Genomic DNA, 27,111 nt, shown 5'->3' with positions numbered 1-27,111 from the left:
AGAAGCAGCCAGTGGGCCAGCTTTAGTGTACTCTTTAGCTTCCTTTAGGGACAGGGATGGGACTCTGATGTCCCGAACAGTGTGAAGCTTGGCCAGGGGCTGCTCCCTTCACTTCCCCTCACCTGCTGGAGGAAGGACGTGAGTGTGTGGTCAGTTCCACTGCTTGGCTCGCAAGAGACAGCTAGGCCTGTGGAAACCCCACAGGGCCTTGCAGGCCCCCCTGCCAGCCCACGGGCTGCATGCCATCTAGCAAACACCCCAAGAGAGCTGGGGGCCTGGGAGGACAGCAGTCGCCCACTGAGAAAATAGGCCACCAGCACAAGCCCTGCGCATGGTCAGGTGGCGTCACCTTCATGTATGAATAAGAGCATTTTTACGGAGACAGTGATTTTTCTTACTCTGTTTCCAGAACACTGGTTTCAGGGTCACAGACTTTGCACACAAGATGGTAATGACTTTTTAATGACCTTAACGGGACTGGTGTCCAGGTGGCAGTGAATCAATCTCAGTGGGAGGTTCATAGTGAGAGGGAAGATGGAACACCTGAAACCAAAGGGGGAAAAACAAACTGCAAATACATATATATTTTCTTTGCTAACATTACTTGGTAATTAGACAATTACAGGAAACAGCTTCCCAGCAGCTGGCATTTCCACTGTGAGAGCAGAGGAGGGATGGCAACAACTGTGAACTCCTCACATTTATTACAGAAAATATTATTGGAGTTTACAGTCGTGGGTGCCATGCACTCCTCCAGTGCATTCTGATGAGCTGCTGAGCGTTCAACCAAGAGCAGAACTCCTCCTCTCAGGGTCTGTTCAGGGCCTGCTCTGCTGAGTCTTAAATGAGCTGGCCTGGCCCATGCTGATCAATGAGGAATTGCCTTGAAAATATCGGGGATGCTTTTGAAACCACCCAGACAGAGTCAGGCCAGTCTTGAGAATAGATGGTGTTGGGGGCAGCGTTTTGGAAGCAGGAATGGAGCGGGTAGAGACCTGTGGAGAACTTGCCACAACCCCCATGTGCCATCGCTCACATGGTGGGGTCAGAGGGTAGTGCAGGACCCCCACTGCCCCAACCCAAGTGCTGGAACTCTGCAGCCCTCCCACATCCCTGCCCTCTTCAGAACTCTCCTCCTCCCAGCAGCCTGCCGTGCTGAGTAACTGCTACCCTCGGCTGTGCATCTGATGAATGACTGAGGTCATTCTGCCAACCGCCCTGGGGTAGGCCCCGTCATGGCCCCATTTTATAGATGGGGAAATGTATTTATGAACTCCTGCCACCATGATTACATCTATTTGTCCGCACTTTTTTTTTTTTTTTATTATGCTCCAAGTTCTAGGGTACATGTGCACAACGTGCAGGCCTGTCACATATGCATACATGTGCCATGCTGGTGTGCTGCACCTATCAACTTGTCACCTAACATTAGGTATATCTCCCAATGCCATCCCTCCCCCCTCCCCCGACCCCTTGTTGTAATGAGCTTGGTCTGCCCTTTGTGCTTGTTTATGGAGGGCTTTGTAAGAACCCTAAGTGACATTCAGAGATGGGGAGGAGTGCCTTCTGTGATGGGACTGTAAGCTCCTGAATAGGGACACTGTGTTTGTCCTGCCTCTCTCAGCCATACATTAGGTGCAGCCCTGCTCCCTGCCCCGCCTATAGTGCGGGTCTCCGAGGACAGGAAGCCCTCCCTCCTCAGTGGGCATGACTCCATCAGCCACACTGTCAGAGAGTTAACTGTACCATCTGATCAGGCAAATGGTTGTTTCCTCTCACAGGTCCTGGCAGTCAGTAACTTTTGAAAGGCAGCCTGCCTCCTTCATCCGTATCGTTGGGACACACAACACAGCAAATGAGGTAAGGGTCTCTTTTCATGAGAGGTGCCATGAGATTTCATGATGTACAGGTAAATGCTACATCCTGAGTTAAGTGGAATTGTTTGTTCTGCCTGCTAATGGCCTGCTATTCAGACAGCTTGGTGTGGAGAAAGTCCTGCAATTGCACATTGGGGATATCATTATCATTTTTGGATATCTGTTCATTAGCAAATGAAAGCCAGCTCCTATCGTTTTGCTAATTCCTACAGCTCTCTGTGGAATCGGCCAACCACAGAGGCCTTGAGAGGTCAAACACCCCATCCCTTGTCTCTGAGTCCTCAGCCCTCCCAAATGACAGCGATTGTATGAGGTTCCTTGCCCCTCTGAGCATGGCGTCTAGCAGGCGGCCGTGCTGCTGACTTATCACTCCCTTGCTGTTTTGTAGTCACACTGTGTCAAGCATGTGCCTCCGAAGAACCTCTGGTTTAAGAGAGGCAGCATAGGAATGATGGGTCGAAATGCAACAGGTAGATGAGAAACATAAAAGTAGCAACATTGCTGCAATTTTACCTTTCCGTGATCTTTCTCGGATTTATGCAGGACTGGCTCTATGGTGTGCCACCAGGACAGTCACATGGGACCCAGTGCTTGAGGGTGAATGCTCTGTGGCACCATCTTGAAATGCTTAGGGTCTTTTTACCTTTGAATTGTGTTTTATAAATGAAGCTCCATGGCACAGCGGAACACACACCAGGACCTTGGAGCCTCAGCCCACACGCAATCCCGCCTCCTGCCCCTTCCCACCTTCCTGCCATGAGCTCTCAGCCACCCACTCCCTGAGCCAGGATGCCTGGGTTCTGCTTGGCCTGCCCCCCTCCTCTCACCCATGATCACTGCCCTCTCTACCCCCAACAGGGGCCCTGGCACAGGGATGGACGGGGCCAGAGTCTGGTGTGAGTCCTGAGCTCAAGTCACAGGATAGTGCCCTGGGTGCCTGTGAGGGGCTACACTGGCCGGCAGGGCGGTGGGGGTGGGGTGTCTCTGTGCCCGAGGGAGCACAACATTAAGTAGCAAATAATAACCAGCGTGACAGCTTGAGAGAGAGACCGTAGATGAAAGCAGAAAGGTTTTTTACTGCTTTATGAACACAGTGCTCCTCGTTTCCATCCAGCAAATGGGCCCTGTGCCTGGGATGCGTGCGTTGTCTTTATGGAATTAAAATTTCCCAGAACACATCAAGGTGTTTCTGGTACTTCAAAAAGCATTTTTAAATGTGAAAATATTGTGATAATTTAAATTCATTTTGGCTTTTTATTTATTTAGAATAAAAATGGTCCACATCTACAATGTGTTTCTTGCAGAGAGGAACTGGTAAACAGAAACCTGGAACTTTTCCTCTTGCCTCTTTATTTCAAAACAAATCTGAAAACTATAAAAGTAAACCAACAGATGTTTTCTAAAGAAAAATTCAAGAATTATAAACACCAGGTCATAAACAATTGAAATTTTTACATAGTAACATATTGAAATTGAATTAACTGTTTTTCATTTGCAGTTCTTACTTTTTATACACTGCATCCCCCCAAAAATTTTAGACCAGTTTTTTTTTTTTAATTCCCAAATGGAATTCTGAAATTTTGTATTATAACAGAAGGAACTGTCAAGTCAGGAAAGGCTAAGAATCAGCAAGGCAAGTCTGCCCGGGGCCTTCTTCTAGGGCTGCCCTAGGTCCCCGCCCCGTTACCTCAGTGACCAAGGAAGAAGAAAAGAATCTTGGACTTTTTTTCAAATCTATTCTAGATGAAGAATGATTTCCCATTACAGAGCTCTGAAGTTGGAGTGTAAGACCTCTCTTTCATGATGAGTTTCCCAAAAATCTCTGTGCAAGGGGCCCCAACCACTTTGGTGGAGATTGGACCAGCCATTTTAAATGGGTTGGATAGTAGGTCACTGGTTAACTTGTGATCCATCCCATTTGGCTAGTGAATAACTTGCTCAGTTGTCTTTTTGAATCAGTTAATGATCAGGGGAAAAAAGCCTCAAAGTAATGTTGCCAACTGGGAAATATCTTTTTTTTTTTTTTTTTTTTTTTTTCAGACAGAGTCTCACTCTGTCACCCAGGCTGGAGTGCAGTGGCACAATCTCAGCTCACTGCAACTTCTGCCCCCTGCGTTCAAGTGATTCTTCTGCCTCAGCCTCCCAATTAGCTGGGATTATAGGTGCCCGCCACCAAGCCCAGCCAATTTTTGTAATTTTTTTTAGTAGAGACAAGTTTCACCATGTTGGCCAGCCTGGTCTCGAACTCCTGACCTCAGGTGATCCACCTGCCTCAGCCTCCCAGAGTGCTAGGATTACAGGCATGAGCCACCACGCTGGGCCAGGAATCATCTTAAGTCATAAAATAAATAATGAACAGGATTTCATTCTCAGAGCACAAAAAAAGGCACAGTAAGCCAGGTGCATTGGCTCATGCCTGTAATCACAACACTTTGGGAGGCTGAGGCCACAGGTTTGCTTGAGCCCAGGAGTTCAAGACCAACATGGGAAACACAGTGAGACCTTGTCTCTACTTTAAAAAAAAAAAAAAATGGCTGGGCCTGGTGGCTCACGCCTGTAATCCCAGCACTTTGGAAGGCCAAGGCAGGTGGATCACTTGAGGTCAGAAGTTCGGGACCAGCCTGGCTAACATGGTAAAACCCCGTCTGTGCTAAAAATACAAAAATCAGCTGGACATGGTGGTATGTGCCTGTAATCCCAGCTACCTGGGAGGCTGAGGCAAGAGGATCACTTAAACTCAGGAGGCCGAGGTTGCAGTGAGCCAAGGTCGTGCCACTGCACTCCAGCCTTGGCAACAGAACGAGGCTCCATCTCAATAAAAAAGAAAGAAAGAAAGAAAGAAAACCAATTAGCAGACATGGTGGTGTGCACCTATATAGTCCCAGTTACCCAGGAGGCTGAGGCAGGAGGATCGCTTGAGCCTAGGAGTTCGAGGCTGCAGTGAGCTATGATTATACCACTGCACTCCAGCCCTGGGCAACAGAGTGAGACCCTGACTCAAAAAACAAAAAATGTACAATAAAGCTGAACTTTATCAGGCATCAAGAATACAGCAAACTCTCAGAGAATGTTCTTTACTGCAGCATACTGGGTTCTGGGACATTATTTGAAAAATGTCGTAACACCTATCTTAAAGAATAATGGAAATATGTGTAAGCCAGTATGGCAGAGTTCAGAGGCGTGAGGGACAGGGGTCACATCAGGGAAGGAGGATGACTTGGGTCAGGCAGGATTCCTGGGAGAGACAGCTCTAGAGGATATGACCGCATGGACAGGAGCACTTCTTGGAGCTGGGGAGGGCCGCAGCATAGGACAGGAGGCTGGAGATGAGAGTGCGGCACCACCCTGATTCACAGTCCCATGGGAGCCAGAACTGTGCCATCAAAAACAGGGGTCAGGGTACCTCTCTCACTATGGAGCGTGGCCTGGAGGGCAGAGGACGCAGGGTTTTCTCCGTCTGTCCCTGCTTGTTTGCTAAGTAACATCAGCAGCTGTCTCAGCTGGCTATTCCGTTGGCTAAAGTAACACATTGATTTCTCACAGTCCCAGAGGCTGAGAGTCTGAGGTCAGGGTGCCAGTAGACTCTGGTTCTTGGTGAGGGCCGTCTTCTGGATTCTGTCCTCAGACGGCCTTCTTTGGTGTGTGCACTTTCGCGAGAGAGAGTGACAGAGGGCGCAGGCATGAGCGCTCAGTCTCTTTTCCTATAAGGACACCAATCCCATCACGGGGTTTCCACCCTCATGACCTCTGCTGAACCTGATCACTTCCTCTAATCCCATTCCATTAGGGGTTAGGGCTTCCACAGAGGAATTTGGAAGGGACACAAGCATCAGTCTGTAACAGTGGCCTTCATTTTAGTCAGAGCCAGAGAAAACACTCTGTTTCCCTTTAGCTACTCAGTGTTTGTGAACCCAGAGACTTTGTGCTAGCTTCAAAAACTATCGATGGAGTTGGTCTATGGCATGGAAAGGTCTGTCTGTGTGTGTACAATAAAGGGAAATCTGCGTGAACACACGCTTTGCCGAATGGCCCAGGTAGGCCTGTCTTCTGCAGGTGCTTCCCCCATCAAGAGAGAGGCGGGCAGAGCAGGGACTGGTGGGGAAGCGCAGCATGGAGGCTCCTATGGAAGAGCATTCAAGAGAAGATGGTGGCTGGGCAGTTTGGCAAAAGGTGGGAAGTGGCCTGGACAGGGTGTAAGTAGCAGCTAGCAGAGCAGCCGGCTGTTTAGAGAGACCTGAAGTCATTCTTGGGGGCAGGAGCTCAGTGGGTTGATAGCTCTGCAACAGGGACCATGGAAACTGCCCCGAACTCCACACACCCCCGGCAGCTGCTGGAGTAGGAGAAGGCGGATAGCAGGCAGTGCGTGGAAGCAGGCCCCCCAGGCTGGCCTGACTGAGCTAAGGCGGACTGGGATTTCTTGCCTGCTGTAGGTGTGTATCTGTCTTGCTCCAGTCGGCCAGGTCTTCCTGCATCCAGAGGCTCAGCCTCCGTCTGCTGCATGCTAATTTTCCCCGCTTCCCTCCCATCCATCCAGCTCTCAGGCGACAGCGGCCTCGGCAGTCTGTGAGTGTAGATTTCTTGATCACCTGCTCTGGCACGCTTCTGATTTCCTGCGGCATTCCATCCCTCTCCTCTGGGAAGTGTACGTCTGCTGCTGGCATCTGTCTCTCATCTTCCTTTGTGAGCACTGCAGCAACGAATTCATTTAATTTTTTAGCTATGTTTACGACTTCTGTCAATAAATCCCCCCAATGCTTACCACTTAAAGACTCCACCACTTCCTTCTCTGACCCCTGTTCCTTGTGTACTCAGCATCATCCTTATCATTTCTCTGAACTCAGCACACTCCACTTTCACTCCCCCCCAGTGTGTGCTTCTGTCATCCTCTGCTCCCTGCTCGCCTAGCTCTGGAAGCTCCCCTGTGCTTGGCCCGGTGCTCACGCGTGTCTTTTCTTTACCCTCAAATGCTTCCCCCGACTCCTTTGTCTTCCTCCCATGCTCAGCACTAGATGGCAGACAGATGTCGGTGTGTCTTTCAGCACATCCACCCTCTGCTTCCATTGTTTCCATGCATCTGATTGTCCCCTCTGCCTGTGGCCAAGGAGGTCCTTCTTGACCATTTCCTCAGTCACTTTATGGTGGTCTCAGCTGCCAGCTTAGCAAGCTCGTGGTCATTCCTGTGTGGTCGCTCACCTGCCTTCAATGCTCATCGGCTCTGAGCCGCTGAGGAGACAGACATTGCTCCTCTTCTAAGTCTCTCATGTCTAAAATAAACTGGACCTTGTCAATAACGTTACAAATGTCGAGGGAGTCTTTAGTTTCAGCCCCAAAAACTGTGCTGAGAACCACACTGGTTCGGATGTGCAGGGTCTCCCAGAAACCCTTCCATTTCATGTGATTAATTATCTGAGCAAATAACAAAGGCACACACCTACATCCTTAAATAAACCCAGCTGGGAGTAAATAAGATCAATTCTGTACGCCCATGAAAATCAGTGATGTTCAAGAGACAGAAGTTATGCCTGTTTCTTTTTATGGCTTTTATAAAAACGTGCGTTTGAAAGTTCTGGAGTGATTTTTTTCAGTATGCAGGGAGCTCAGGGGCCCACAAGCAGTCTTGAGGGTTACAAAGGACTGTAGGAAAAGGAAACTCTCTGCAATGTATTCAGAAAGACAGGGTTTCTGCTCACAAGAACCTACATGAAAGCTTTTACCAAGTCAATAGCAGAGACTGAGGATGGTATTGACAGGCTTTAGGCAACTCTCAGGTTCCATTTTACTTATTGAATTTATATAGTGAGGAGAGAGGCTGTGTCGTATTCATCTTTGTATCCCTGGCATCTAGCATGGTACCTGGCACATGTAAGCATAGAGGACCTGTTAGTTGAATGAATGGGTGAGTGATCTCATCTGTACACCCATCGCTCCCTCTCCCAGTCAGTCAATCAAAGAAAGCAATAAAGGAAAAGATGTAGTAAACCAACTTTTCATTATCAAGAGGCCGTGGCATTCCAATACAGAGTTTCTATAGTCATATGGAGGATTTTCTTAAACCAGAAACATTTGTAAATGGAAAAGTATGTGCACCAGATATCTCAGTATCTCCTAGCTTAGGACCCTTATAATAATAATCATTATTATTAATTACAATAATAGTAGCTAGTATTTGCTGAGCACTTACTGTGTGCCAGGTTATCTTCCAGCCCTTTATATTTATTACATGATTTAATCCTTGTATATGAAGTAGGTTCCACTCTCACCCTCATTTTAAAGATGAGGAAACTCAATACTAAGTGTTGGCAAAATTGTGGAGCAGTGGGCAGTTCTCCTCCAGTGCTGTGGGCAGATGGACTGACCCTGTCACTCTGGAGAAGAGTTTGGTGTTTTGTCCTAAAGGAGCTTGTGCACACATTCACCCTATGGCTGAGCATTCACTTCCACTCCTATGTGTATTCTCCAACGAAGCTCTTGTACCAGTTTAGGAGGCAAGAATGAGGATGCTGTCACCGCAGCCTTGTTCATCCTAAACCCAACGGGACACCACAAGCGTCCATCCACAGAGGATGGGTAAGCAAAGCACAGCATCTCATACAACGGGCTGCAGGGACTGTAGGTGGATGAACATAACAGCGTGTTGAAGGACAGAAGCCAGACACCAAAGAATACGTATGCTAGGATTACATTCATGGAAACTTCAAAAGCAGGCAAAGCTTCACTACAACATTCATGCATACACAAGTGGTAAAACTGCTAAGAAAAAGAAAGCAAGGGGACGAATCTTATCTGAGCCAGAATTGGGGTTTCCTCAGTGAGGGGGAGGCACCACTGTTTCTTGTCCCACATGGTATTTCTATGGGAAAACTGTGCCGTATAGCATACAGTTTTGGCAGTAAAAAGTTTAGAGGCAACTGAGGCTGAGAGACGTTAACTAATTTGTACGAGATCACCCCCGTCTTGAGTGGCAGAATCAGAATGTGAATCCAGGCAGTCTGGCTGTAACATCGAGGCCACTGCGTCTCCCACAAAGGCATAATAGATGGCAATGTGCAAAATGAGCCCAGCTGCACCCTGGCCCAGAACTCTATGAGTCAGGCATTGATAAGCAGGTGGCTCTGAGCATGCTGTGTACACCAGTTTGTGCTAGATCTTGGGGAGAAACTGAGGCAGGACCCTTCCTTAAGGGGATGGCAGCTTCACCACCTGGTATAAATGAATCCCCATTAAAAAGCCCCTTAACTCTGGGTGAGATTTCAAATGGCTGTACCTGATTGATGGTAGAGACATCAGTGAATGAAAACAGCAGCCAGCCCTGAAGGAGGAGGGTGAGTCCTGATCTGTAAAACGGATCGAGTGATCCTGGCCCTTGGAGTTTGGGAGCCATGGATGAGTTTATGTCTTAGAGGACCTGGGAGGGTGGGAGGATGCAGAGCACTCTGCAGGCTCGCTGCTCTTTATTCCAAGGAGAGTGATCAGCCCACGAGCGTGTCAGAGGAGCATCTGCATGAGCCGACAGCAGCAGGACAGAAAGTCTGCAGGTGGCTGCTTGAGCTGCCCTCCAGGACCACTCGGCTCAGGGCCTGGAGTGAGGCAGAATTTATTTACAGGCTTTGGTCAGACCAGTGAGTGGCTCTGGGCTCCCATGCCACCCTCGTTCCCATAGCAACATGTGGCTCTAGTGGAAAAAAACAAAACAGGGAAACAGACTCTTAAAAAAAAAATGAAACAAATGCTCCTTCCTGGTGTGGTGATAATTATTTCCAAGGTCCCCCTGCCCCAGGTCTGATTCCACTCTCTGTGGCCCCTGGAGGACTTCCCCGGCAGCATCCTCCAGAGGACCATCGTCTCAGCCCAGAAGCACCTCAAAGCAGTCACATGCTGGCCCCAGGGCCAGAACCCCCAGTGGGCGCTCTCTGTGCTCTGTGGCAGAGCACAGAGAGAGCAAATGGAGAGGCAGGCCTCTCCTTGCAAAAGCTCCTGGTCCGCAGAGAGCACCAGTTCCAGCCTTCAGACTCCACTTGTGTGTGGGAGAGAACCTGGCCCTCCAGGGGCTTCATGTCCCAGCAACTGGAAATGGATGCCCACAAAGAAAACCTGCTTGGGAATAGAAATAATGGAAACAAACTTAGGTTTCAGATGGCAGCACGGAGGCCCTGTATGGTGTATGCCAGGTACTGGGCCAGAGAGGAGGCAGTGCAGGGACAGCCGGGATAGTCAAGCCCAGCGGGAAGCCTGGCACCTGTGAATCTGCCTGATAGTCCTAGCAGGAGGCTCTGACTGGCTCCCCACCACACTGCAGTTCTTGAGAGCAGACTGTGTTGTAGCATCTTTGTGTCCTCAGCACCCAGCCCAGTGCCTGGCACACAGTAACCCCTCCATAAATGAGACCATGGGCCAGAGCATTGGTGCAGGATTCCAAGGGGAATGAGCTCTCAGGAATCACTTGTGACAGCCTGAAGCCAGATGAAGGAATAACTGAAGATGGCATCAAGGCTGTGACTGCCATGCCCTTGGAGAATGGCAGAGCTCTGATGGCTATGAGAGAGTCTGGAAGCATTCAGTTGCACAAAAATATAGGCTGGGGGAGAGGCAGTGAAAGCTGAGCCATCCAAACAAAAACTTGGATTTAAGGATTATACCTGCAGATAATGATCAAAGCCAGGTGCCTCAGAAGAGCCAGGCTAAGAAGAAAGGGGTGCAGAGGCTCTAGTGCTGGCTCCAGCACTGGGCAGGCAGGGAGGTGGAGGATGCACTGAGGGGAGCGAGCAGTGAGTGGAAGGAAGGAAGGGGGCCTCGGCACTGGTGCCAGCTTCACCTCCAGCCAGCTGTATGGCCCCAGTGTCATTTTACCTCCCTGCCTCTCAGGACACTTGCCTTTGAAATAAGGAGAGTGAACTAGATCTTAAAGCTTCCTTCCCAGTGAGACAGGAAAAAAAGGCAGAAAAATATTTAGTTTCATAATTATAAAAGAAGACCTTGTAGGCCGGGCGCGGTGGCTCACACCTGTAATCCCAGCACTGCGGGAGGCCGAGGCGGGTGGATCATGAGGTCAGATAGAGACCATCCTGGTTAACACGGTGAAACCCCGTCTCTACTTAAAAAATTAAAAAATTAGCCGGGCGCAGTGGCGGGTGCCTGTAGTCCCAGTTACTCAGGAGGCTGAGGCAGGAGAATGGCGTGAACCCGGGAGGCGGAGCTTGCAGTGAGCCGAGATGGTGCCACTGCACTCCAGCCTGGGCAACAGAGCAAGACTCTGTCTCAAAAAAAAAAAAAAAAGAAGACCTTTTGTGGGCTTCTTTATATTTAAATGTTTGTTATGAAAGATTTTATTGGAAAAAAAGAGAGGAAAAGCAGGACAACATTGAGCACATATGGTTGTTTCAGACACTGCACAATCCTTAGACCTGTCATATTGGAGCAACAATAATTCTCCATCCTTGACTGGCCTGGGAGAAAGTGACCCCAGACCTGGGCCGATGAGTACCCAGGAGCCTCCCAGCAGTGAGACGCATGGAGACAGCAGCTTGTGAGGGTCCCCTCAGATGTGTCCCATTGCTGTGCCAGCAGTGAGGGGTGATGCTGGAAGCCTCCATGCAGCTGGAGCCCTTTGAGACAGAAGGTACATGCGGGGCCTGGTCACACAAAGTGAAGAACCGCCCAGGCAGCTGGAGACACATGGGCCAGCCCTGTAGGGAGAGCAGGGCCATGGCCAGGCTCTCTTGGTGCCTGTCCGGTGTGGGAAGGGGGCCCTGGTGAGGCCACATCTATCATGTGGGGAGATTCAGGCATCTCAGAAGCCTGCGAACAAGAACACTTCCCTTTTTTTGTTTCTTAGTTTTTCAAAAAAATAACTAAAAGATACCTCTACCACTCTATAGCCAAATCCATTAAGACAAGAAAGTAACTCTCTCCCTGGAACTCTGGAGTGTACACACATAAAAAACAGGGCAGGAATTCCAGGGCTGCCTGGGGTGATAGGGATTGGAAAGGCTCTTCTTCCAGAACCTTCCAAGCATCAGAGTTCCAATTATCTGTGGATATCCTGGCCTATGTGAATATGAGAAAATTATATTGTAAAGTTTTTTTAAAAGCTGTTGCCATATATAAGCATTGTCACCCAGAAACTTACCTCCATACCTAGTGCAAAAATAATTGGGTATCCTATCACCCTAAGCAATACTGAAAATTTGTTGCTCGCCATTTGGAAATGTCTCCCTATGAAGTAATTCCTGGTTTTGTTTTTTGTTGTGTTTGTTTGTTTGTTTGTTTTTGAGACAGAGTCTCGCTCTGTCTCCCGGCTGGAGTGCAGTGGCGTGATATCAGCTCACTACAACTTCCGCCTCCCAGGTTCAAGCAATTCTCCTGTCTTAGCCTCCCGAGCAGCTGGGATTACAGGCACCCGCCACCACACCTGGCTAATTTTTGTATTTTTAGTAGAGACCAGGTTTCGACATGTCGGCCGGGCTGGTCTCGAACTCTTGACCTCAAGTGATCCACCTCTCTCAGCCTCCCAAAGTGCTGTGATTACAAGGTGTGAGCCACCATGCCCGGCCCCTAACTGAAAACAATGTGTTGGGCTGTTCAGATGCACATAAAAAACCAAGGTTTATCAAAAGGGATATTTTGTTGGGGGCACTCGTCTTCATTTTTAAAGAACAAAAACAAAACATCTCTGCAGTCTGTAGATGGACTGTTAACTTCTGCTCTGAGGCGAGCATAAGAGAGATGTTAATGGTGACCATCGTCAGGATCTGTTATGTCACTGAACGCTGGGTGGGTATGTGATGCCACCACACCAGCCATTGTGAAAGGGAAATAGGGGATCTTTAGGGGAGTGTAAGTTAGAAGCCATGGCTTTGCATCTGACTTATGGACAGACATCAAGAGGTAGGTATCTATTTTATAAAGATTTTTCAACTTGTAAGTTGAAAGCTTGGATCAGAAATCCTATTTGTATTGGTTGGCATGAAAGCATTCTGTGGAAATTACTCAGGAGGAACCAGGAAAGCAAGGCAGAGTCATTGATCAACATTTATTAAATTTCCCCAATTTCTGCTGCAGTTCACAGTGGACTCTTAGGCCAACTTGGGAAAATTAGCAAAGGCTTCTGCTTTTAAAAACCTTGAAAATTTGTCAAGCAAATAGTGCTTAGGGAATCCCTCTAATGAGAGGCAGCAGCCACCAAGCAGCTGAGGAATTAGCCTGGTCACCAAGAAGGGGCTAGCACATTTGTGTACATCCTATCCAGGGTTCACGGAGAAAAGAACACCCAGGCTATCTCCAGTATGTGGTGAATTATGGCTCCCAGAGAGGCAAGGCAAAGTGATCATAAACAGCAGCTACAGAAAAGGACACCCGATTGTGACTGAGGCTGTGTCGGATTCATACGCACGACCACATTCCAAATTAGCCGGCTTCTCTCGGGGGAGAGATCCAGAGGCCATTGCAGACGGTTCAGCGAAGGTGCCCCTTTGTGAGCAGCGGCAATCAAACAGGCTAGTGGGATACATGATTGCTGAAAAGGGGAAGGGAGAATGATGCGGCCGCCGGAGTAATGGTTTTGCATAAATCAGTAGTGCGTCTCTGCCCAGTATGTCTCAGCCACTTTTGGTCACATCCTTTCCAAGAGGTATTGCAGTCTTGGGAAAGGTTGGAGAAAAGAAATTGAATCACTTGAGCTTCGAGTAAAGAGAGACTCAGGACTTGGCTGTTCCACCTAGAGGGAGGCCCAAAGGTGCCTGGTGGAAAGAAGTGGGCTGAGGAGCTTGGGGTTACGGTGGGAAGGGGAGGGCCACATGCCCAATATTTCCAGATTTCCCCCCTACCAGGGCAGTGATGACTTCCTCCAAGCTGCCATCACCCTCCTCCAGCTCCTGTGTATAAAAAGCACTGCCGCCTCCCTTCCCTCACACTCCTCTCCAAGGGCCGGAGGCAGCTTCACGCCCAGCCCCAGCAGCGTGGCCACCAGTGAAGGTGCCAGTTTCCCCACGACAGGCTTGCTATTCACTCCCGCTCCCAAGAACAGAATTGGGACCACCCACAGGCCCCCCCGAATGCCCATTTGCATTGCATGCAAATCTGAGGATTTCTGGGGTCCCAGGAGAAGTAACTCCAGCCTCGTACATGTTGATGGGCATCTGAGTGGTCCAGGAGCTAGCTGGGTATTCGCTTACACAGTTGCCACATGTGGCTGAAGGCTGCTAGGCTTAAATCATCAACAGAGATGACTGAGGCAGGCACACTGCTCCACAGAGGGGTGACCAGAGTGAATTACAGACAGGCTGCCAGGAGTGAGGTGCCAGGGCCCAGATCTTTATGTGGAAATCTTCTCCTTGTTCGCTTTGCCTGGAAAGCAGCTCCCCTCCCTGCCTCCCAGCCCCTCAAGGCCTCACCTGTGCACACCTTCCTCTCTGTAGCGTGCTCTGACCTCTCTTCCAGGCAAAATTAGCTTCTCACACACCTCTGATGCATGAAATACTACTGACCCCATGCTCGTAGAATTGTTTGTGTGAGGCAGGCATGTTGACACAGTGGAAAGGTCCAGGCTTAAGGAATGCACAGCCCTGCGGTTCATTCCCAGCCTGCCACTCTTCTGCCATTTGCAGAAGAGTGAACACAGGCCCCAGCACAGAGGTGCCTCTGCCCCCATCTGCCTGAGAGGTCCTGAGGGCAAGAGCCGCGCTGTGGGCGCACCTGCTGGAGTCTGCACTCAGTGAAATCATTGCAGGGAAAGGGTCTGTGAGGGTCCTTGGCATGAGTGCAGGTCTGAGCTGCTGCAACTGGAGCCCTGGGATCTGCTGCTGCCGCCTTCTGTAGCACCACAGTATGCCCATCCCCGTCCCTTCCAGGGAACCCCGACAGTCACTGTGGGCACTTTTCTTTCCTTTATCAGTCTCATCCAGTCTGTTACCAAATTCTGATCTTTCTTGATTTGAAAATGACTCTTTCCTATTGATTCCAAATTGCTAAATCAGGGGATTCCAAGGTTTAAAGTTTTGTTGTCATCTAGATTTTTAAAATACTTGTTATTTGAATTTGTCACCACAAATGTATATTCCTTTTTAAATAACTTTTTTAGTTTAAGAAAAATTAGTTTTTAAAGAGTCTCGTAGGCTGGGTGTGGTAGTTCACACCTATAATCCCAGCTCTTTGGGAGGCCGAGGTGGGCGGATCATGAGGTCAAGAGATCGAGACCATCCTGGCCAACATGGTGAAACCCCATCTCTACTAAAAACACAAAAATTAGCTGGGTGTGGTGGCACGTGCCTGTAGTCTCAGCTACTTAGGAGGCTGAGGCAGGAGAATCGCTTGAACCTGGGAGGCAGAGGTTGCAGTGAGCTGAGATAGCCCCCCTGCACCCCAGCCTGGCGACAGAGCGAGACTCTGTCTCATAAATAAATAAATACATAAATAGCCTCCTTTGTCCAAGAGTATCAGGATCCCTGCCCAGCTTGAGGCCAGGCCCTCGCCCTGTCCCATTGGGTGTGGCCTCTGCCCCACCCCTCCCCCCCACACCCTGCTGCTCCCAGGCCCTTCTTGCTCTGTTGCCACCCTTTGGCTTGAGAACCTGTGTAGTTCTTCCTGTTTTCCTTCCACACCAAGTCCCCCTCTCCTCCATCCTCTCTAGCTTGGCTGCCTCTTCCTTCCAGACTCACCTCAGATGGCTCCTCCCCCAGGAAGCCTTCCCTGACTCCCTGCCTGGCTGGGTCCCACTCCTCTATGCCCCTGGGGCTCCTTCTCCCTGGCTTATGTGTCTGCTGGCCTCACTGGACCGTACACCCTCTGAGGGCAGCTGAGACCTCGCCCAGTCAGGCACGTAGGAGGTGCTTCATGCTTGTGGTATGTGTGTACCTCCTGACCCTGCTCACGTGTGCAGGGCCAGAGGCGTCATCCTCTGGCCGTGTCTGCTGCATATGTGATGCTCATCCTGTGCTCTGTTGGTGTGCAGAGGCTGTTCCCTCCCCACCTGTCACCTGTAGCTTGCCCACTCCCACCCATGGCAGGCTCTGTGTCTTCACCCGCCTATCCATTTGTAAAAACACTCTTTTTCACTTAGAATCTTTGCCACACAGTTTGTGATTTAATACAGGTAACTCCTGCCTGTGTATTGCCTTTGAATCTGGCAGCACCTGCGTGGCTTCGTGGAGATGCTCAGGGAGACTGCACTTCATTTAGTTGAGATTCTGGGGCCACAGACTGGGACGCAGCTCTGAGATGGCCCCAGTTCCTTGCAGAGCCACAGGGAGCTCAGTCAGGCAGTTACAGCCTAGGGCTTCCAGGGGCTTCCAGGGTCCCCTAACTTGATGGCAGAGCCTGCCGTGAGCTCTGTGGCATCAGGGAGAGAGAGAGTTAGGAGTTCTTTAGGAGAAATATCCATAGGAAAACACAGAAGCAGTTGAGATTGGCTGTCAGTCTTGTTAGGTGTGTTGGGAGTAACAGCCATTTGCATTATTATCTGAAAACAAATTGGCTAATGGGCTAAATAAACACAGTTGTGCCCTTAACACTGCCCAAGTTAGACAAGAGATAAATGCAGCTGGAAATGAGAAGAACAATGAGAACCAGGGCACCGACAGGTCGGGTCGTGGAATGTCTATCACGTGCTCACCACAGACAGCATCTCTTCCCAGGCTCTTACCAGCGCAGTGCGGAGCAGAGACCCGCCCTGATCCCTCCTCCAGTGAGAGGCCGGCTGTGAAGAGCAAGCCGTAGCACTAGGCCACTCTGAGGTCTTTTTTAACTTTATTTCTCAATCCAGGGTTTTTATCGATTTGTTTATTCTTGTGCAAGAACCCGAGCCGGTAGAAGGACGAGTAAGCCTTGGTCCTTGAGTCAGATCGGAGCTGACAGACCAGTAGAAGGAGGCAGGCAGCGGGGTGGGCCACGGAGCAGGAGGCACCCTGAAGCCTTGCGGGGCCGGTGGGGGAAGAGCTGGCCTGGAAATTAACCGGACTGTAGAGAACCTTGCAAGAGCAAGCTTGAGGAAAGGTAATAAGGAGTAGGACAAATGTAAGTCAATTCCAGGATTAGTGTCAGCCTGAGGCTCTGGGGAGCGGCCTCCAGAGATATTGACGGAGCAGGGAGAGCAGGGATTACACAAATAACCGATTAAAGAACATGGTGGGGCCGGATAAAGAGCTCCCGTGTCAGCAGGGGGAAGGAGCAGTAAAACGCAGCCTGTCCTGAACAGTCCTGCGTGTAGGCCTGGGAACAGAATATGGCTCTGGGTCATACTGCAAAAGAGAAGGTGTATTTGCTGGGTTATGAGAAGCTTTAGTTGGGGGGTGCGTTGAGGACCGGGACTGCACTCTCAGGGCGTGCCCTGGCCCCGCAGAGCCTGACCTCACCTATCCCTGGGTGTGGAAGGAGGAGCACTCATAAGGCAAGTGACCCACGAGTGGCCGACATGCCCAGGGCAGGCAGTGTTGTTACTGAAGAGCTGCAAGAATGTGAAGCTGATGGAGGAGTGGATTAATGGTTGTCACCTAGAGGATGATTCTCAGATTCACCCGGCCTAGCCCAGGGCAGAGCTGGTGGCCCAAATAGTGTTCAGATCTCCACATAAGGCCTTCCCCTAGGACCTAGCCCCTCCAGTTGTTGACTGGTAAGCCCTGCAGATGGACCCACAGAAGGAGATTTTATTAAAAAAGGAAAGAAGGAAAGAAAGGAAAAGGAGGGAGACATAGACTAAGTGGGAGCAGCTTCAGCCGTGAGGCAGTGAGGGGTCTGTAGGAGGCAAGGACCGCGCCTGAACCCCTGCCCTGTAAGGAGAGAAATCAGCTCCCTCTAAGAGAAAAGGGCAGCTTCCAAAACAGAGTGGACACACCAGGAAGACACGGTCTCAGTCGTCATATGAGGAAATGTGAAATTTACAACAGTGGTCAATAAATGAAGTGGGAATATGGAAAAAACAGTGATGCAGGGAGGTAAGCGTGGAATTTATATTTTCAATATAATTCTGCAGTTGATACTACATTTGTCTCTGTGAACTTGATTCTACGGTAGAAGGGCGTGTGTATGTGTGTGCACACATGCTCGTGCTGTGGCAACGAGAGTCCCCACCCCGCCCTTGTCTCCTGCACCCCACAGCTCACACATGCCTGTCAGGACCCCCCGAAGCACGTTGTCTGCTCTCCAGGTCAGGGCCATGGCTTACCTTTGCTTGCAGGGCGCTGAGCTCGGTGCTGTGCCCTGTCTGCACAGTGCTGGCACGGGGTTGGCACAGAGTTCATGGTGCTTCCAGGCTGACCTGCTGTCAGGTATGCAAACTCTTCTCAGCTCCTAGAGGGTGACTGTCGGCCAGGTGGCTGGCTTCTACACACTGGGGGCGTTTGTTCGAGGCTGGCTCGAGCCACATGAGGTTGAAGTCCACTCCCCAGCATAGCTGCTTAGCAGGGTCTGTGCTCAACCATTGCAGGACCAGGAGAACTATGCCTCAGGAACCAGCTCAGGACAGGACACCGTCCCATTGCAGGACACGCTCACACACATTCACACGCACTCAGACTGGGACCCTGCAGACACACCAATGAACCTCAAGTGCACAGCTTTGGGACGCGGGAGAAAACCAGAGTACCCAGAGACAACCCACGCAGATGCCACACAGACGGTGGACGTTATCTGCAGACCTGCTTTCCACCACCTCACAGAATCGAACCTCCACCACCACAGTCAACTCCTGTTGACTTTTAACCCAACCCCCAAATACAAAAAATTAATTAAAAAAGAAAAAAGATCCCATTAGACAAAGGTTAGCAAAAAGGGAGTAATCCAGTGTGAACATCTTGTAGGAATCCGTGTCATGGTGTCTGTCACTTTTGGGCCACTGGCTCATTTCCTTTCATCCTGACTGATCAGAATATATTTACAGCACACTAGTTGCCATCAGGTGTCTGCGCCGGGGCAGGCGTGGGCAGTGGGAAGGACCTCCTCTAACTCCCTCGTGGTGGCCCCCAAAGCTGGGCAGGGCAGTATCCTGACCTGCAGCAGCTCCAGGGCCGCATGCTGACCCTTCACTCATGGGGTCTTTTCCTTTTCTCTCCCAGGTGTTCCACTGTGTCCACTTTGAGTGTCCAGAGCAGCAGAGCAGCCAGAAGGAGGAAAATAGCGAGGAATCGGGGACAGGGGACACCAGCCTGGCCGGTCAGCAGCTCGACTCCCATGCACTGCGGGCGCCCAGTGGCAGCTCACTACCCTCCAGCCCAGGCTCCAACTCACGCTCCCCCAACCGGCAGCACCAATAAAGGAGGCAGCGGGCCTGGTGTGACTTGGTGGGCTCGGGCGACGGCAGGAAACGGTCTCCTCCCTGAGCAGGGGTCTTTGTTGACTGCCCCCACCCCTGCCCCTTTCCAGGGAGGAGCTGACCTAGCTACAAAAGCAGACACCGAACAGGTTTTCTCCCAAGGACAGAAAGGGGCTGCTTTGTTCTTCTCAATTTGTCCAAATCAGGCTGGTCTCAAGGGGGAGAAAATGGGTCTTCGATCTTTATCAAGTCCACCATTAACACCCTACCTCTCTAATCTAGCCCAGGCGCCGGGAACAGGAGGAAGTTATAGACAGGCCTGTGTTGGAATACAAAAATGGCACGCGAACACTCAGGTGGAGGAGAAAGCATCAGGCCTTTGCTACCTGGAGGCACCCTTTAGGAATGGGCCTCCATAGAGTGTTCATTCTGCTGGAATACATTGCCCTGGCAACTAAATAATTTTTTATTTCTTTCAGTTATTCTCCATTCAGTGAATCATAGGTGTTCCAGATCTATTTGAAATGCTCAAACAGCAAATCACTAGTTTTAATCCCTTTTGATGCTATAATTTTCCTTCCTTGGTTTTGAATGGTTCAGCTTGGGGGGACAGAGACCCATCATGCATGTCTCCTAAATGAGACACGGATGCAGCTCATCCTGGCACTTGGGCCACAGAGGAAGTTCCACAAATGCACACAAGCAAATCAACCTGTGGACACTGGAGTTAATAGTCACTCGTGTGGCTCAGTTATTCACCTGTCATTCCTGACATGGATCCAGCCTTTAAGCTTGGGAGGCTGACAAGGAAATAGTTACTATGCCCACTGCTAATTCACTGTTCAGAAGTCCATGTAGATAAACATATACCGAGTTCTGGCATGGCCAAACCTGCCGGGGACTGCCGTGGCTTAGCTGCCCCTCCAGTTGTGTTTAGAGAAGCATTGGAGAGGCAGCCACCTGCCCATCAGCTTCGGGAATGCAGAACTGGGACTCCGTGCTTCCCCCACACCACAGTACTCAACTGGGGATTGAAAAATAGCAGTTCTAAGAAGCTTTTCTCCTAATCCTCATCGAAAGGACCTCATTTGACGATGGTGGCTTGATCTGGCTCCGTCTCTTACTTAGTGATTTCCATTCCAGTGCTGCCTGCCCTGGGTAACTGCGCACATCATTGCCTGCCCCTCCGCTGTCCCCAGAGCTCCGGCCTCTGTCACCATTAGCATCAGCCTGGGAGTCTCCCCAGGACGGCATGGCACATGAGCAGCACCGCAGTCCTTGGGTCCTCGGCGCCAACCTGCAACCCTTATCAGAGGAGGGTGAAGGCGTGGGAGTTTCCTTTCAGGTGTGTCAAAGACATATCAGCTGCGCTCTACAAAGAGCCAACAGGTCAGCCGCTTCCTCCTAGTTTAACTTGGTTTTGAGTGATTTGTCCATATGGAAATAGTAGGGTAGTATCAAACTGCATGATTAAATTGGAAGACTGTCTTTCCGTGTGAACACAGGATGGCAGACATCAGAGGGCCACCGGGGCAGGGTGGACACGTTCCTGGGGAGAAGTCAGGGTCTGCAGCTCTCCATCCTCCCCGGTAGCTCCAGCTGCAGGGCTAAGCTGCTTCCTATCCCCTCAGCTCTCATCTCTGCCACTTCCCTGTTGTGTGGGTGAGCGGAACACCCCTGGGATGCCAGGCATTTCATAATGGGAGGAGGCTCCTGTAAGGAAGGGTGGGTGCCCGCTCACAGTGGGGGGCCCTCCAGCATGGTTGCTGACTCTGTCAGCCCCCAGCCCCGGGTTGCCAATTAGCCAGAGAGCTCCTGCGCACTCAGCACTTCCTTCCCCAGTGTGTCTTCTACCCAGATGGGGACAGAGGAGTCAGATAGTCATATCAAGCACAGAGTTCAAACATTTTGAAAGAGCCATTCACGTGCTTCTTTTTAAACGTGGGCATCGCCTGTCCAGAGGCCCCTGGCCTGGAGCAGCATGCTGCTGACCTTGGGAAGAGAGGGTGGGCTGGTGAGGGGGCTGGAGGAGCTGCCCGGCCCTGCATCTGCAACCCTCCAGTCCCCTGCCCGCAGAGCACGCAGAGCCCTCCTGTGCTCCGGGAACTAGATAGCAGCTTGGCAGCTCGGCCTCGCATCTGAAAAGGAATACGCTGCAAAGCCTCAGCCCTGGACCCACATCTGCAGCTCCCTGGCCTGTGGCAGTTCTTTCCTTTGGGGCATGCCCTTCCAGATCTCTGTCCCTCCTGTCTTCCAGCACTTTAAAGATGCCTCTTATCATCAAATAAAGAGAAGTATGGGGAAGATGGGGTGGCACTAACAGTAGATGTCATTGGTGAGGACTGAGGGCAAAGTCTCATTCCCCCACAGCTGCGCTGCCAGCTCGCCTCCCCTTTGCTGGGAGCCTGCCCTGGACTCCAGAAGGACACGGGGCTGGGGTTCACCTCCTTTCCCAGGCTGGAGGGGTACTGCCCTTCCCCAAGGGGCTTTCCGACTGGGGCAGGAACTCTTTTCGTGTGTCCAGCTGGGCCTGGAGGCCAAGTCAAGTGTGTCACACCACACGCCAGGGCAAGGCCCTCATCTCCAGGGAACCAGGGACAAGTGAGCGGCTACCAGAAAGTCCCTGGGCAGCCTGGAGTTACCCAGAGCCTGGCTGGTGCTACAGAGCACTTCTCCCCTGGGCCACCAGGACCGAAGCCACCTAAACACTTGAAGCTAAAAGCAAGTGCTGATGATAGGATGGGCTGGCACGTGGCTGGGAGGGTCCCTGGGCACCACAGAGCCCTCAGCCCAGCAGAGAGTGGAGGCTGAGTCTGCGGGGAGTGGGGGTTGTGAGGGAGACATGGCCAAGCCCCTGGTCGGGAGACAAGCTCCCCCATGCCCAGGCCAGCCCCAGGGGCAACAAGCCAACATGAAGAGAGGTGGCAGGTGAGGCTGACAGGTGGGTACCTGTGGCCCGGGCCCATGAGGGCAATGGTCCTCAGTAACCAACGGAAAGGACACAAGGGCGCCGTGGTCAGCACGGCAAAGAAATGGGAGGTGGCCAGCACCCCCATCCTTCATTTTTCTTTTTTTTTTTTTTTTGGGAGAGTAGAAAGGCAACTTCACTGGAGCTTTTGAGGAAAAAAGCCTTCAAAGTCACCTTCCAGCAGCTCTGGGGAGGGTCATTTGGGGTGGACTGAGAGTATAGGGCAGGTAGGGTGTGTCCCGGGCAGCAGCTGTGTCCCTGCAGCCAGCACCCAGCAGGGCAGTCTCACAGGAGCCGCTGTGAGCACTTTGGACTTGAAGCAGCTATGAACTGCCCCCCTGCCCCCACCGTCTCTCCCTCACACACACACAGACACCCGTTTTACCGTTTTCTCAGTGCTTTTTCTGCTTTCATTCTTTTGATTTTAGTTAGAAGCACGAGCCATGATGGATGTGGGACTCTTCTCAATTGCTCTTTAAATTGTCACTTTTTAAATCCTATTAAATGAAGTGTCGATTCCTGACAAATACATTAAAAGTGTTTTATTCCTAGAAGAGTTGGGAAAAGAAATTATTTTCAGCAAGAGTACGATGTTTGTTAAACTGATTCCTTGGCAAAAAAGAGAAAAAAAGCTTTTGAATTGTGCAAAAAATTGCCCAGTATTATGCTGTTGCCCCAGTTGTCAAACTGCTGTGCAGACGGCTCCAGCCCAGTCAACTTCACCTTCTTTTTAATTTAGAAGATAACAAAATTGTAATCACTTATCCTTTCCAGAGCCAAGGGGGAAAAGGAAGGTATAATCTACAATAAAAAGCGAGCGTTCTGGGTACTGAGGCCATTGGTAATAAAGAGACGAAGCGCTCCCCTCACAGACTTCAATTAAGAACCTCCCTTTGGACAGGGAAGAAAGGTGTCAAAGAGGAAAAGAAAATTAAATTTGCCTCCTTCCAGGAGTTTTTCCTCATTAGTGCTTGCTTGTCGGTGTTATTATTTTAATCTTACCTTCTATGTGGTGACCAGCTCCTCCGAGCGATGCCCAGGTCAGGCACGGGCCGGGCAGGGCAGGTCTGCAGCGATGCCGCGGCAGAGGTGGGCGTGCTCCATTTATTTTGGCAGCTGCAGCCACTGATTCTGCATGTTTATCCTGACAACAGCCCCGGCAGGAGTTCAGTTAGGAATTTAAAGTGCAGTTCATGGTTCTGTGCCACCGTGGCTTTTATTATAATAATATTAAATTAGAAGTTGTCTAGTGCCTGCTGTTTGCTCAGTTTCCAGAAGAGAGGGAAGGGAAAGGTTTAAACGGCATGCGGGACAACTGGAATGCCCCCATCTCTCTCGCTGACACAGACCCAGTCATACCTGGGGCTGGACGGGATTTGGAGGCCCTGGTTATTTGCAGAGTGAATGGTGAAGGAGGCGGAAAATGTTTGCTTGCAGGAAAGACCAGTTGCAGAGGCGGAGGGAGGAGGGGTGGAGGCAGCAGGTCTTTGTTTCTGGTAGGTCTCTGGCTTCCATCGGGGAGGAGGGAAGAGGCTGCACCACTGAGGACGCTCCGAGGGACAGCATGCTCACCCATCCTTTGCACAGTGCCGGCCCCAAGCCCTACGGCCTTCCAAGCTAGGACTTTCTGCTGGGCTCATGCAGAGGCAGGGGACAGGTGCATGGAAGAGCCCCCACCCTGACACACCATTGTTTGAAAATCACTGTTCTCTTTACTCACTTAAAAAACTGTACAGGGAACACCTGTTCCTGGCATAATGCTCCAACCTCGCAGAAGGGGCCAGGTGCCCTTCATCTGGCTCTGGCTGCTTCCGACCCGGGCCCACATCATTGTTCACTTCCTCTGTCACCACTAGTGGTCACGATGCTCCCTGGCCCAGCCTCCGGCCCACCCAGCACCCTGGCCTCTCCCACGCCAGTCTGCTGCACCCAGCGAGCTTCCAGTCAGAAGCCAGGCTGAACGGCCCTCCTGCCCCATCGACTTGGTGTCTTCTTTTTTTTAAAGAACTGAAATATTCCCCAAGAGGCCTCATGGCCTGAAGACTCACAATCATCCACCTGTAATTTATGATAAATGTCTGGGAGCATTTACCATTCGTGTCGTGAGTATTTATAGCCCTGAGTGGGGAGGGTGGAGGACGCCTCGCAGCCAGGAGCTACACACCTGTCCCCACTAGTGTCCCCTGCTTGACAGAGCCCCCTCAGCTTCCCCAAGGCTGTCACGGCAGCTCTGACAGCTGAGGAGTGCCGCCTTTGAAAGCCAGTGGACAGTCGCTCCGCTAGGGGGACGGCACTGAAGCAGAGGCCCTGGCCCTGGCGCAGAGGAGGCGTCGCGATGCGGGACGTGGGCTGGAGGGGCTGAGCAGCCTTCAGGGCAGGGACCGGGCCCTGGGTCGCTGGAGACGTTGATATTAGTCCATCTGTCTGCTGCCAAATTGTCTGCTCCCCACCAAGTGAGCCCCAGAGGTTTATGTCCCAGGAAGGCGAGGGTGCCCATCTGAGCGGAATTGGGAAGGGACGGCACCAGCTCATCTCCCTCAGGGCCTTTGCCTCCAGGTGCTGCCCTGGTGGCTGCTCCCGCACCACAGCCCCTGATGGCTGCTGCTAGTCCTGAGTTCCCGGGTTTACCCCCAGCCCACATCTCCCACCTGAGGGTGCGGCCAGTGCCCTAGTCCTAGCCACTACAGGAGTCATTCTGAGACCTGCTGGAGGCCCTGGGGTCTTCCCAGGCCCCTCAATCAGCTGCTTTCGGGGTCAGCAGGGCAGGGTGCTGCCAGTAAGGACCGCAGGGAGCACACCCTGGCCGCCCAGACTGGGGAATACTGGGGCAGAGCTTCCAGGTCTGTGGGGCCTGACCTCTCCCCAAGGCGCTCCAGGCCTTGGGGCACCCTCCACAGTGACCTTCTGAGGGGCTGCACCCCCACGGAAGGACAGCGAGAAATCTCTCCATCACACACTTCCTGGTCCTTATGTCCCTGAGGCCACCCTTCCCCACCCCCCAGTGCCCGGAGAAGCGAGAGACTGGCCGGGCAGCCTCTGGAGGGGCTCCAGGAGGCCAGGGGTCCTCAGGACTAGGCCTGGAGCTTGGCCCAAGAGCTGCTGTTGCAAAGCCTATCTATCTCGAATCCGGATTCACCAGAGAACAAGAGCCTCCCAGCCTTTGGGGTTTCTGGGCCTGTAAAGATGTGTGTACCTCCCAGGCCACTCTGATGCAAGTGCAGGGACCATGCCAGGCCTGGGTTGGGAATGGCTCTGTGACTCCAGAAGCTCCGTCTAAAACTCCAAAGATGCCCAAAAGGCTGTGCTGCTATGTGGAATGTGTATTATTTGTGAGCACGATGCGGCTTCTTCCTCATTTTGCAGAGCAACCTAAGCGGGCAGATGTACAAACCGTGTGTTCGAAACCCCTGAGTCCATGTGTATGAAAATGCAGGTTTTCTCTTAGAAATAAAGTGGTGACTTGTGCTGTATTCGAGTCGTCAGTCTCTGCAGCAACCCCTCTCGGTGCCCAGGGACAAGCAGGGGGCCCAGGCCAGGGTCAGCTCCTCTGCCCCAGTGCCCTCATGTGGACACTGCCATCCGGCCCTCTCTGCAGGCCCAGGCACTCAGGGGTGTCCACCCAGGCCCCTGCTCGCTTCCTCTGCCTCGTGGAGGGAGACAGCCCCGGAGCACAGCAGGCACAGGGAGGCGGGCTTGCTCCAGGGTGGCAGCGCAGGCAGATCGGGCAGATTCAGGCCAGCACTGTCACTGGCTCTGAGGGCCTTCCCTCAGGGTGGAGGAGCTGTCCAGCTCCTGACCACCTCTTGTAGCGCCCTCTCCACCCCGCCCCATGGCCTATTCGATGCCATTCTTGGGGAGTTAGGAAATACCACCTTGAACCCAGTCCCCTTCCCTTGTCATTTCTCCTGCTCTGAGCTTAGCCCCAGCTGTTTTCTTCCTCATGTCTTGCTTCTTCTACCTGACCAGCCCATGAGTATTTGGTAGCAACTTCCCCCATTTATCTTGCTTCCCAGGGGAGACAGGGGGAAGGGAACCAGTGAGCCAGGAGGCGGCCCCTTGCAGGCGCTGCCGCTCTCCCTGGCCCCAATCCCGAGTCCTGGGTGTGTGAACTCAACGTTGCAGGCCCTGCCGTCTGGGATCCAGTGCCCTCTCCTCTGTGACCCCACAACTGGGCCTGAGTCTCCAGCAACTCCGCTGGTGCATGTGGGGCCCGAGGCTCCATGCGCTGAGCATGAGGGACCCCGGCCACCTGGAGCCTTGGCCTCCTCCTGAGCCGTTGTCACGTGGAAACCAGACAGGGGTCTGCTCCTCTCAGTGGAATTTTTTCTTGGAACCTAAACTAGGGATTCTCCATGTTTTTGGTTAACTTCCACCTGGTGGCTTTGGCCGAGCACTGGGGCTCCAAGTCAGGTGCTCCATTTCCAAACCATGCAGGCATCCTTTCGGGAGCACACCCACCTAGCTTCGATCCTCCAGAACTGACAACTTGTTGCCAATAATTGGCTGACGTGAGTGTTGAACAAGACAAAACCCAATCCAGAGAGCACTGGGCTTTGTCCTGCCACCGCCCCGCCCAGGCCACAGCACCCCCCCCTCCCCCCTGCCCCCGTGCCGCCCGCCTCCCAAGTGCTGGGGATGGAGCAGGGAGGCTGCCCCTCCTGCCCTCCCTCACCTTCCAGGGAGCAGACACCAGCGTCAGTGTGAATGTGGCCCAGCCCATGTGCAGAGGGAGAGGACGCCTGGCTGGGCGTGCATGTTGAAGTCCGTGGCCCAGGGAGGCTTCCAGAGGGGACAGCTGAGTAAAGCCCTGAGGGGTGGAGAACAAGAGTCGTGGCCCTCTGGAGGAGACTTCCAGGAGGAGGGGGCCAGGGGAAGAAGGCTCGATGCCTCCTCGCTGGTGTGGGGGAGGGGGAGGGGTGGCGGGCCAGGGGGAGGGGGGTGAGGAGGCCTCATGGATTCTTACGGAAAGTCGGGCTTGTCTCTGAGGTGGGAGCCAGTGGAAAGTTCTGAGCACAGGAGGCCCTGGT

At 51.9% G+C, this 27,111-nt stretch overlaps 1 protein-coding gene across 9 annotated transcripts in view; it reads left to right on the top strand.

Annotated features, from left to right (window-relative positions):
• BTBD9 (BTB domain containing 9) overlaps positions 1 to 25,554 on the top strand; it is a 470,612-nt gene extending 445,058 nt beyond the window's left edge. For 4 of the 9 annotated variants that reach the window (XM_054558765.2, XM_054558764.2, XM_054558763.2 and 1 more), the window contains exon 10: positions 18,920 to 25,554. In XM_054558765.2, the coding sequence (XP_054414740.1) occupies positions 18,920 to 19,535 (616 nt within the window). In that variant the 3' untranslated portion in view covers positions 19,536 to 25,554. Of the gene's footprint in view, positions 1 to 1,781; positions 1,861 to 18,919 lie in introns of all 9 variants that reach the window. The other 5 variants (XM_009241833.4, XM_063724767.1, XM_063724766.1 and 2 more) reach the window with 3 other exon arrangements.
• The last annotated feature ends 1,557 nt before the right edge of the window (positions 25,555 to 27,111 follow it).

This window comes from Pongo abelii, chromosome 5 (assembly GCF_028885655.2).
Source record: "Pongo abelii isolate AG06213 chromosome 5, NHGRI_mPonAbe1-v2.0_pri, whole genome shotgun sequence".
Lineage (NCBI taxonomy): Eukaryota > Metazoa > Chordata > Mammalia > Primates > Hominidae > Pongo > Pongo abelii.
The sequence above is the reverse complement of the archived record's forward strand: the minus strand, read 5'-3'. Positions and strand labels throughout refer to the sequence as shown.